The sequence below is a fragment of the Mauremys mutica genome, chromosome 8 (genome assembly GCF_020497125.1).
Source record: "Mauremys mutica isolate MM-2020 ecotype Southern chromosome 8, ASM2049712v1, whole genome shotgun sequence".
Lineage (NCBI taxonomy): Eukaryota > Metazoa > Chordata > Testudines > Geoemydidae > Mauremys > Mauremys mutica.
Genome location: NC_059079.1, coordinates 88,390,871 through 88,403,894, shown reverse-complemented (window position 1 = coordinate 88,403,894; position 13,024 = coordinate 88,390,871). Strand labels below are relative to the sequence as shown.

At 39.6% G+C, this 13,024-nt stretch overlaps 1 protein-coding gene across 5 annotated transcripts in view; it reads right to left on the bottom strand.

The window, feature by feature from the left end:
• Positions 1–1,847: 1,847 nt before the first annotated feature.
• Positions 1,848–13,024, bottom strand: part of PWWP2A (PWWP domain containing 2A) — a 41,068-nt gene continuing 29,891 nt past the window's right edge. For 3 of the 5 annotated variants that reach the window (XM_045028771.1, XM_045028774.1, XR_006581851.1), the window contains one exon: positions 1,848–4,987. Coding sequence is in view for 2 of the 5 variants with exons in the window: in XM_045028774.1 (XP_044884709.1) it covers positions 4,974–4,987 (14 nt within the window). In the remaining 3 variants the exon portion in view is untranslated. Of the gene's footprint in view, positions 4,988–8,560; positions 8,681–13,024 lie in introns of those variants that run through there. The other 2 variants (XM_045028773.1, XM_045028772.1) reach the window with 2 other exon arrangements.

Genomic DNA, 13,024 nt, shown 5'->3' with positions numbered 1-13,024 from the left:
TCCATTTCCCTCTTTCCCTCAGAGGAAATTGTACCCCTTTATACCTGCTTCCCACTATTTAGCTGGCAAGTGCTTATAAAATCTTCCTGCATCATGAAGTTCATTAAGGAGCTGTGACACATGCTTAATGAGGGCAGAGTAGTATCACCTAGTTGATGCTTCCAGGGAGCAATAAACAGGAGTCTACATGACATCATCATTGGTAGGGATGGCGTTACTTTTATACCTTCATTATAGTGCTACCATAGTGAGGCTTAATCAGTATCATATCTGTAGAACTCTGTGAACTATAGTTAATTACTCTCATGGGTTCCATGGCCATGTCGCCACAGTGAGGAGCTATAGAGCCAAAGGCATGAAGTTATTAGTGACCAATTACATTTTAGCATGATTTCCTCTCTCCACCTATAAGCCTAATGAGAGAAAACCACGACAGGAGAGCCTGCTGCAAGAATGAATGACTAATGGAAGAAGGAAGATGGGAGTTCCTATAATCAAAACAGGAGTAGAAAATGGAACATTTATAAAACGAACAGAAAAAGCATATGCCCTATTTCTGCTCCACCCAAGAGACTCGAGGAGAAGAGATATGATGCACTTCACAGTTATACTGGACCAAAAATGTCTGAATAGCATGGAAGATAGATCCAAGGTAGCTGTCACAACAGACTCGGTGCATCTGCACAATCATTTAACTCCAGCAAATTAGTTTTAATATTTCGGAAAGGTATTTGGCTGACTCTATTACCAACTGTATTGCACAGTTGATCTGTCACTTCAGACAAATTGTACACCATTGAAAGAGGAAAATGCTTAGTCAGTAACATGCTCAATAAACATTTCCAAATAGCTTTCTTATCTACTTTATATTTGATTAACCTAGACACAAATAAAAGATGTGCTAGTTTTTCCTAAGTATGGAAGATTTAATTTGCAGGAATTGAGAGCATTTTTTTCTTTTACCAGACAGTACAGCTCCTATAGATTCTGGAATTTGAGGAGATATGCAACAATTGACCTTGCTTTGACCCAATACTACAAATTTATAGCGAATTACCCATCATGGCATAACCAGTTCACCTCCTTCAGGGAAAATTATGAGATAGTGCAACTCAATGTGGGGAGTTTCCTAACTAAATGGAGAAAGATTCCATTACCCTTACCTGCAACAGATGGATTTGTCTGAAGCTGTTAATATCACAAGAAACCAGTGATTGAATAGCATGCAGAGCTTGTTCTTCAAAGGCCTCAGCTCTTTCCTGTGTTCCAGCTGCTTTGTGCAACACCGTCAGAACAAAGTGGTACCAAAGACAGTATTAGCTGGTCACCAGACGATTCCCCACTCCACAGGGGAATTCATGGATGGCCCAGCGCTCTTATGCCACTCTCTATTGCTATGGCCAATGCAGGGGGTATAGCCACTGTGTCCTTCAGCTGCAGCAATCCCCATCTGCCATGGTGTGCCTCCATCGTGAGCTGTATCCAGTGCTCCTTGACTGCAGCCATGGATTACAGTCATGTTTTCTTTGTCTCTGCCTCTTCATGGTGCACAGTAGCTTTTCTCATTGTCTATGTGGGGGCTTTTGCTATTTCTTGTGGAAAACATCCAACCGGTCAAGGAAGATTGAACATGAACCAGCCACCATGGGCCAAACTCACAGATGGACAGCGTTAGTCAAGTAGGAATTTAGGCTGGAGGATGCACTCTCAAGAGCAGATCCGCATCCTCACTTTAATTCAGAAAATGTAACAGACATAAGATGTAATCAAAACTTGCTGGTTTCGGAAAGGAAAATATAAACAAAAGTATAGCATAGAAATGTTGTTCCACATCATTTCCCTTCAACAAGTGCTGAAAAAAAAATCAAGGCTTTATTTGAATAAATGTTACACAACATTCTTTAACATCTACCTTTGAGCAAACCTTAAAAGTGAATCGTTTTCCACCCCCTCATTCAAGTCTACAAAATGAAGGAGGCATAGTGACCATTCAATATACAGACAAAAAGGTAGCATGGAGCAAAGCTTAAATATTAAGCAACTAAAGCCAAAAAGTGAAAAGCAATACATTACTGTACTTCTCAGTCATTAAAATATCCCTGACAGTTTCACTTCAAAATGAAAATCTGGTTTCAAACAAAATGGCTGCACTACTTCCCATGAAAATAAACTCATTTTTATGAGCAAATACAGTTTGCTACCTTGTCTATTTTTTAAGCTTTCTATTTGCTTAATTTACCCATATTCTCCAATGCAGAGACCTGCATTTCTCTCCAACTATAATGTTCTGTATACTCCAACTGATGTGTGCTAGTGCTCTTGCAGGAGAGGCAGTAAGAGCACATAAGAGTCAGATGTCATATAGGCAGGCACTACTGGCTTCCACACACGTCAATCATTTCAATCCCAGCATGGAATAACCCTGCTATTACAGTCCTGGGCCTTTTTCCTGAGCAGAAACTGTTTTGTGCCATGTTGTCTGGTGTGGTTTTGTTTTTTGTTTTCACGTGGATAAAAGTGACTCCCCCACTGGGGATGAGACCCCCCATCTACTTGCAATACAATCAGGGTTTGGTCTCCAGAGGTAAAAGGCTAGCACATTAACTCACTGCACCCTGTCCCCCTCTCTCTCTAAGGTTACGTCTACACTACCACCTAGGGGTGTGATCCCAACTTGCCTACGCATTCTTGCATGAGGTGTCCCTAAGCTACCGTGAGTGTAAACAGTAGCGTAGCTGCGGTAGCACATGTAGCTGCAGTGGTGGCATGGCTTAGCTCTGCTGAATACAAACCTGCTTGAGCCTGACGGGTACATTCTAGGCCCCACTAAGCTATGGCTCTGCTGCTGGTACCCAGGCTACTGCGGCTACACTGCTATTTATACTCATGCTAGCTCCATGAGAATTAGCACATGTATGTGTACAGAAACTGGGCCTCACACACCTAGCTCATGGTGCAGATTTAACCTAAGAGTGAGATGCTTTAATTTATGATAAATCTTGGTCATATTTCGGGCAGTGGAGCAGGACCAGACTGCTGACCCTCTGCTTTGACTACATTAGAAAGGAAGAGTACTGCAGAACAATAATTACTATTCTCTATTAAAAAAAAAAAAAGATCTGCAGTTTATGATGAAAAGTAGCACAATTTGAATCTACTGTACAACAGCAATGTGCAGCTAAAATAGTTTTTTAAAGAAATAGGTGCTATGGTTTCGGTTTCTGGTTTTATAAATAAATTATGAAGTTACCACTAATCAAACTAAAGTAACTACTAACTATCTAATATCGAACTGCCTTTGACTATATGTACCACCAATATATCTTTCCTGGGTGTGGATTATTGTTTCCCCTGCTCTGCTAAAAATATGGATTTGTTACCAAATACCAAGCAGCGAGGAAAAAATATACATCTATGGTCACCATGATTTGAAATCAAAGGTTACTTAATTCATGATCCATGCACACAGGTTATGAAACCATATTTGTGCCTTTGGAAACCAGAGACTTTTGGAAAAGGTGCTCTCTTTGCAGATAACCTGTAGAAAGATATTTTACATTCCCTGATAAGATCAGAATATTTGTAAATAGGAAAAGAGTTTAGTACAAGCCTTTGCATTTCCATCGAAAGAGGAGCTTGTACTTTATTATATCTTTAGATTATGTGCACATTTTCATTTTCCAAAATAAATATTTACTCTCCCAAGTCAGGCATCCAGTGAATCCCCTTCTATCATTAAGAATAGCACAGGAAACCATATTGTCAAGAAAACGTGCACACAATATTAAAACAATCAGTGGCAAATAAATTAACAAGCCAATATTCTAGCAGTATGGTCAACATTCACTAGCTTCAGCTGAAATAACTATTAATAAACATCTTTTGGAGAAAGGAAGAAAGAGAATAAAAGATTTGGCCTTCTAATTTTGATTTAATGGTATCCAAAGAAGTTGAGGCAATGCAAATCGAGCAGGGGGCTGGACGCTCGAGGTCCCCTCCAGCCCGACATTTCTATGATTCTATTAAATCAACTACCATTAGAACCACTAATGGAAACTCTTGCTGTACTAGCTGCCTGCACGAGCTCTATTCTGGGCTGGAAGGGGGAGGGGGTCGGGGAAACAATGACCTGGCAAACGACTGCTATCCTATCTTAGCAGTATCCATTCTTGAATCCCATACTGCTATAGCATCACAAGCAAATCGAAATGACTATGCTGTCAGAGATGTAGCCCTTCTTGATACGTTTCCAACAATCCTCAATTCCCAAAGTGTTACATCAGCATAAGAATAGAACCACCATTTTCATGGGAGAAGATTTTTCCCATAAATTAGAGATACATGGAGTTACTGTTGTCATCCTGCCCATCACCTCTCTTGGAAACATTGGTCTCATTTAGCAAGACTGTTCATATTTTACAATACAGCTGCTTTCAGACATGCTTTAGATCACAGGTTATAGCTCTGCTAACACCCATACTAAATACTAACTAAGCCTTGGAGAATGGAAAATGCAGTGCTAAAGCTAAGAATCAAAACAAAAGTTCAAAAGTTACAGTCATCTTTCCAGGCAATTGGCTCCATCACTGGGGCCTGTCAAACATATTGATTAGACCGTCACATTAAAAAAAAATATTCGCAGTGATTCTTCATACTAATAATTCAAGTGGTTCCTTGCATGAACACTTCGTATAGTCTCTCCCCATCTCATGCGTCATTTATTGCAAAAAAGTTTTATAAAATATTTCCTAACATCTTTTTAAATTTCAAAGGAAATGTACAATAGATACAGGTGCCCCAATAGGATTAGTGGGGGTGGTTTTGTTTGTTTAACACATTCACCCTGCCCTCTCTTCCCTCTGTTTAAGATTTCAGAGGAAAAATATGACAATTCAGTCTCAAAGGTTTGTCATTCCTGATGAGCTGGTGTTCCTCGTGGCAGTGTGGTGAGGTTCCATAAAAACAGCAGGTGCCTAGTGTCTCTGAGCTGAAAAGGGGAGAGAAAGGGAAAATGGTTAAGCTTCTTCCAGAGTATTGCATATGTGGCAAGCAGAATCTGAGGTGATCAGAACAGTTATTGTTTCATCTGTTACATTTGGTGCATTCCACAGTAAGAGAAGCCAGGGGGTGGAGGGCGGTCTTAAAATTGTTATAAAACATATGCAAGTGAACAGACCCCTCATCTGTTTGGAGTTAAAAGCCCAAGCCACCTGCCCAGCCCATTTTAAATCTCACCCACTTTCAACATCAAGCATTCATTTAAATTTTCAGAGAAGCTTAGGGGTTATTAATCAAATGGGAATGATTAATATACAATGCCTCTGGGACCATGTATAACTCACTAATATATAACTCGTAAGTGTCAACACATTTGTACTTGGCTACAGAGAACCTGAAAGCATGCAATGGAGCAGCAAAAATAAAGCTACCGAACATGTTGCCTTTCAGCAACCACTTGGTTCACAGTCTGCAGTTGCCCCACGACACACAGATGAAAATGGCAACTGACCAGAAGCAATCCAAGCAATAAACAGTTCTTCTACAACACCATCGCCAGTAGCTAAGCACTTAGCGTATTACAAAGATTCAGTGTTATTAGTATAGGTGCACCTGCCATTTAGGCCTGGTTAGGAAAGCGAAGGAGGTTCCAACAAAACCTGCCCAGTTGTGCTGGCTCTTTTTACAGTCCGGCTGGAGCTTGCTCAGACTAGAATTGCTTTAGATAGCTATACATATGTTTTCCACTCCCTCCAACACAATGCCTTAAACAATACATCCTGATTAACAGAAAAGACCAGGGGTGGGCCTAAGCCCTGAGGCTGTTGCTGAAAAGAAGTAACTTCAGAGAAGAGAGGGGAAGGGAAGCTTGAGAAATCACTTGATACATAGGGGGTGGGATGAGAAGAGAGGGATGAAAAACAGAAGAATATTGATCTGACATAGGAGTGGGCAAGGGGTATATACTAAGGTGCTTACTGTGCCTGGAAAGTTGACTTTAATAGTAGCATAAGAGTTTGAAAAACAGATCATTTTATGTCCTTTGCTCTGCAGTAAAGGGAAGTCAGATGGAGTGGGAATTTGGGAGTGATTGGACACAAAGGGGAGGAAGCGAGGAGCAATAGAAGGGGAGGAAGCGAGGTTTAATAGAATTGTGGATCCAAGCTGAGATACATCCAATTGCTGCATCTTGGCATTTTGGCTAAAAATCTGTTGCATTAGTTTTAATATCTGATACGTCCTCCATTTGGGTACTATGTTTTGTCTGCAAGAAAATCAAGTCCATATGCCCTTCAGAGATGAATGAATTGAGCAAGCAGAGCTTCTACAAATAAAAGGATGCTAATCTTATACTTCCGCATAGGGAGCAAGTGCTGATTTTTGCAAAGTATATTTTGTAACTGAAATCAAATGACATTTACCATTGGTGCAGGTCACTGTGCACGGAGTATGAAGAAAAATTTACATTTGCTTTCCACAAATGTTAAAATAGACTTTCTAATCTCAAAAAAATATGACAGGTTGCCTAACACACAGTATGGGTCTTGCTCTTCCATGCTGGCAGGCCTAGGGCAACACAGGACTATAGCAGCAGCCTAGGATTAGATAAGCATTGTATTAACTAGCATCACTGCACCCAGGAAATCTCTCTGATGGAAACCTCCATAACGTAAGTATTACAGAAACAAATTCTTGTCAGAAATTCAACAATACTGTAAAAATGTAAGCTTACAGTTTTTCCCAACATGTTTAAATGCCTTTGCTAAAAAACTAAGCAGCACAAACACATATAGGAGAGGGACCTTGTGTCTTCAAATCAGTCAGTAGATGAAGAGCCAATAATCCATACTCCAACTTCAGCCCTGATTTACTCTTCAGCAATACTGCCACCATCAGTCAACTAACTTCAGGGGCTTTACACAGGAGTAAATGAGGGAAGAATTTGGCCCAATGAGTCTAATCTGTACACTAACATTACTGTTTGTTTAAAGTAAGTAATGGGCAGATGGCATTTACAAACCATGTGGTTTTCTACTGGCCTTTAATAGTGTTTGAAGCAGTTCTAATTTAAGTTTAAGGCCATGTGCTTCCTTTAAATGATGCTTAACAGCATTCTGGACCCTAAAGGAGCACACAGTTTTGCCTTTTACCTTACCTCATAATAGCTACTCTAGCCTCATGTCCTTTAAGACAGTTCACAAGCTGCTGTAGTACCAGCTGACCACAAAAATTCCTTAGATTATTTTTAGAACAACCCAAAACATGTCTGGATTACTAGACCTAACAAAATGGGATAGTAGTGGATCAAACTCCTCCAAGTCCATAAACCATAACTTTTTTCTTGTGAAGTAAAAGCAACATACCAAATAAGCTCTATTTATTATAAGTCAGAAACACTCAACACTGTCCTATAAAAAAACCTTAAAGAAAAATGCATAAAAATATGCATATGTCCATATCAAACATGAATACCTTACCAAGTAGCAAATACTAATTTAGACCTCAATTCAGGAAAGCACTTAAGCATCTGCTTAATTTTCAGCATGTGCTTTAAATTCCATTGATTTCAATGGGATTAAGGCACATGCTTAAAGTTAAGTGCTATCCTGAGTATGGACGATCTCCTAGATTGGGGAATTAGGAAGAAAAAAAATGTCAATGTTTAAAATGACAATCAAACATGTTCTTTGAGCAGGGGATCCTAAACTGTGGTCCATGGACCACTTTCTAGAAGCCTGCAGAGATCTGGCTGGTCACATGGTTTTAATTCTCCTCCTTTTTTTTATTTTATAATTGGAGATATACCAATCTCCTAGAACTGGAAAGGACTTTGAAAGGTCATGGAGTCCAGCCCCCTGCCTTCACTAGCAAGACCAATTTTTGCCCCAGATCCCTAAGTGGCCTCCTCAAAGATTGACCTCACAACCCTGGGTTTAGCAAGCCAATGCTCAAACCACTGAGCTATCCCTCCTTGTTTCCAGCTGCTAAAACACATTAAATGCAACTTAAACAACACTAAATACTTTCCTAATTTTACTTGTCCAGGTAAGCCATTGCTGTAGTAGCCACCAGTATGTTATGTAACTGCCAGTAGCAGGAAGAGGCAGTCCACATGATCACAAATGGAAGGGCAGGTGTCCAAAAGACTGTCTCTATTAAGATGTTGTCGACACTATGAGAAAGTGTCCTTATCTTAAGTGACCTTAAGATCCTCATTTTAAAAGATACAGTACTCAGTTTGTTATGAAACATTTTTACCTTTACCCAGAGCTCTGTTATTTCAATATGATCATATAATGCAAATCCCGGAAGCCAATGTGAAAAGGAAATTTTCTAGAATAAATTGAAGCTAATACACATCAACCTTATCACCAAGTATGTGTCAGTGGAAACAGCTGAAATGTACTGTCTGTACATGAGGTACAGGTGCGCCAAGTTCAAATGGAAGTAGGACATTAAGTGAGTGATGAATTCATCAGCTCTAACCTAACTTGTCTTGGGGGATGATTAATTGATGACATAATGCCCCCTTCACTTTAGGCAGGGCTTAAAACAGACAGACCTGCCAATTCACTGTTAACTTCAATGCCCCCAATCTGAATCCACAGTGGTCTGTCAGATACTGTAAGGGAGCAGCAGGACTCGTCACTGTCTGATGTAATATGCTGCCATTTGTTGAGACCTATGGTAGAAAAGACCAAGTTAACAAAAATAGAGCATTCATTCATGACGTTTTTTTTTTCTTTTTTAAATCACAATTTAGTTGCCTATCTTCCTGAATTCCTTCCGGGTAGACTTATTTAGCTTTACAGAAAGCAAGAAATGACACGAAAAAGTACTGAAAACCAAATGGAAAATAAGGAGGCATCAACAACCTTTTAAGAACTTAAACTAGACTGGATTTGCAGGGCTCAAGTCTCTCTCATAGAAATAACATTTAGCAAACAGAACTAGATTCTAGTAAACATCATTTATATATTATACACATAGAAGGACTTTGTATTAGATCCAATGTGACAAAATAATTATGCAGAATAACTGAAAGTCACAGGGCTTGATTCACTGTGGACCTGCACCTTGTGCTGTCATTTATGCCTTTCAAGGGAGCCTAGAGCACTACTTTTTGATCAGGTAGTGTTTTACACCCATTTTGCACTGGTGTAAATCTCAACATAAGGAGCAGGGAAGAAGTTAATCAGGCCCGTGTATTTTGTTTTTTCACTATATTCAAAAGCTGACTTGCCACTGTGGCAGAGTGACTGTTAACCTACATCCATGGTTAACCATCACTATGCTCACTGTTCTAGATTTCTCTTGCTTCCTAAGAAAGGACATCACGAAAATACCTGCTGTTCTCCCTTGCAAGAAGGTCCACAGAAAGGACACCAATCTGTTTTTCAGGATTTTCAAGATCTATCTTAAAGAGGTAGGAAGCTGAGATTATGTCTTATCTAGGGCTCTACATATGTGTAAAAACAGTTCACAGTGCTGCACGTTGTATTTGTACAAAACATCAAAACTTGTATTCTTAATTGTGGTAATTTGCTTAAAAAAACCCCAACAGATATAAAATACAGTTTCTGTATTTTGCTTCTCATTCTTTATTAAGAGCAATCACATTTAAAAAACCCTCCATAATCAGGGGGAGAAATAGCTCAGTGGTTTGAGCATTGGCCTGCTAAACCCAGGGTTGTGAGTTCAATCCTTGAGGGGGCCACTTAGGGATCTGGGGCAAAAATCAGTAATTGGTTCTGCTAGTGAAGGCAGGGGGCTGGACTTAATAATCTTTCAAGGTCCCTTCCAGTTCTAGGAGATTGGTATATCTCCTATTATTTATTTTTTAAGAGAGCATGTGGTCCTTCAAACAATTCTTCAGTTGAAGTAAAAAATGTTCCACCTAGGATATCCATGTCTGTTGATGTGAGTATGGTATGAAAGAATATTATGATCACACATGGTGAAAAAGCAAATGGGGCAGTTGCTCTCTTAGGAAACAAGGGTCCTGATTTCAGGCAAAGATACTTAGTAAAAAGACAAATAAAGGAAAACCCAGAAAAACAGATTTACAAGAAATAATGCTTCTGAATACAGTAAAACCTTACTAATCCACCCACCCAAAAACTGATGGTCTTACCTCACTCCCACTAATGATTTAAAGGTAGGTGTTTTAGTGAGCTCCCATATTACTAATACTACAGTAATATGAAGTACTATAATAAATAATTAAAACTAAACTACAACTGGCAAAATGAATGAATAAGATACATTTTATTTTCTTGAGTTTGTTCATCTGCTAATTTGTAGAGTTCAAGAATTTGCAATGGGTCTCCCAGTGGTTAATGAAAATATTTTTTTTTAAGTTTTCTATAAAGTGATTACTGGTCCAGCTGACACTGGTCCAGTGTTTTATTAATCTTGATGAGAAATTTCACTTAGGATGCCTTATCACCAGCCCACTCCTTGCACAATAAAGCTATTATTAATTATTATTAAACATGTAAATTGCCGTAATGCCTAGAGCCCACAACCAGGTTGGGTGCAAGTGTGCCAGATGCTGTACAAACAAAAAGATTCACCGAGTCCACTCCTAACAAACCAGTTATATCAAAATAAGTTCTTATCATTGCAGAGTTTCTCTTCCTGCTGCCTCAAATCCTTATTCAAAAACATCAGATGAGCACAACAGCTATATTAGCTGTACTGCCACCAGCATTACTGAAAAAATAGTGTAGAACAAGCATCTAGGAAATCACTTGTGATTCATTTTCTAAATCAGTTAGTAAAAGGTTCCTTATGCTCCAGCAAACAGGTTTAATGAGAGCTACTGGTAATGAGAAAACAGTGGCATAAAAAAAACAAAACAAAACAAAACAAAAAAAGCCTTTTCACTTCTTGAGGCCTTGTCTACACGTAACTAAATTGATTTAGAAACCAGTGTAGTTAAGTCAGGGCAACCACCCTGTAAGGTACCCTTAAATTGGTTTGAGAGTGCCTTACACTGATTTATTAGAGGTCAATAAGGAATCAATGTGTTAAATTGATATAAGGACTTAAACCAACTGCAGAGCATCCAGACACAGGGGTTGCCCCAATTTAACTTTGCTGGTTTCTAAATCAATTTACTTAAATCAATACAACTTTTGTTTGTAGACAAGGCCTGACGTAGCAAGAGTAGAGAATCAGTGTCTCTTTCAAATGAAACCACCTATTGCTGTCACACATTTCCTACTCTCCTTCCAGGCCCCTCAAAACAAATACCCTGGAGGAACATTTCTTATGCTGAGGAATCCCTTGTTGTGAGTTACGCAAAATGCTGACTACTGAGGTAAAGGACAAAAGGTACAAAGAATGGTTGAAAACTGGAGTTGCTGAAAAGAATGAAGTGTGATTGGATCTTCAGAGGCCAATACTTCTACGTTTCTAAGCTGTCTGTGTCGGTACAATGTCTGTGTCCTTAAATGCCATCACCCCTGTGAATGCAGCTGTTTATCTGTTTTATCTGTTATTTCATTCAGTGGGTTTCACTGCATCGTATAATCAGTGATTTGAAAATCTCTGATAGCAAAGACATTTTGACAGCAGCAGCAGTCAAAATGCTGTAAGCAGACCTACAGTGGTCTAGACCGTACGGTGGGACTATTTATGTGTAGGGCCCTACCAAATTCATGGTCCATTTTGGTCAATTTCACAGAGAAATTTACAATTTTTAAAATCCATGATTTCAGATAGTTACATCTGAAATTTCAGGATGTTGTAACTGTAGGGGTCCTGATCCAACTCTGAAGGCAGCAGTGTAGAAGTAAGGGTGGCCTGGTATGGTATAGCCACTCTTACTTCTGTGCTGTTGCTGGCGGGGTGCTGCGTTCAGAGCTGGGCGCCTGGCCAGCAGCTGCTGCTCTCCGGCCTCCCAGCTCTGAAGGCAGTGCAGAAATAAGGTTACCAATACTGCAACCCCACTACCATAACCTTGTGACACCCCCTCATGACCCTTTTTTGGGTCAGGACCCCCAATTTGAGACACGCTGGTCTCCCTTGTAAAATCTGTATAGTATACAGTAAAAGTACACAAAAGACCAAAGACAAGATTTCACAGCCGTGAATTTGGGAGGGCCCTATTTACGTGGACTGCTGGAGACTATGGATAAAAGTAGTGTAATACTCTTTCACCTTTTCCACATTAGAAAAATTAGTGTCATTATCAAAGCAACTGCAAGCTATCGTTGCAGGACTAGTATGGACAGGACTTAGGCACGTTTACCACTGTATCATGTAAACGTGCTCTACCGGACCCATGCTGATACCTGTAGCTTAGTCAGCAGTGATACAGCTACACTAGTGCTATCACTGTAATACAGGTTCTAATTTTTTTAATGTACGCTCTCTGGAGGTGGCCTTGAATTCAAGAGGTGACACACTATTTATTCTGAAGCAGACAATGGCAGTCAGCAAGGGGAAGAGGCAGGAAGAGAAAAAGCAGCTCAGAATGATAAAGCAAGTTAAAATCTCAATATCCCTCCTAGTGTGCCTGAAAAAGGGAGGGAGGCTCTAAAAAGAGGAAGGAGCCCTGGTTCTCAACTGGAAGCCCAAAAATTTAAAACAGCACTTACAATTACCCAATTGTCTGTTTCTGCATAGAGAACTAACAGTAAAGTTTTGCTACACATAAAACCACACCCCACGAGAAGCAGTACACTCTGTATTACTGCTACTAGTTTATAAACACCCATCTTTTAACCAGTTTTTGGAATGAGGTTAACTTTATTCTCCAATTAATGAACTACAAAAAAGTAAGTCTGGCTGTTGCATCCCTTCCCCCAAGCCTATTTTAGAAAATGTAGTGCTTTTAACTAAATTACAGCCGACCCACCAACAGATTCATATTTTCCTTTCTTTACATCAGTTGTCACTCACTCAAACATACAGACTGAGAAGAATTTCCAAAAAATAGCAAAACCAGCTCTGTGATATATTCTGAAACCTCAACGACAGCTAAAAATAAAAGCCTGGATTTTCCATGGCGTCTTAG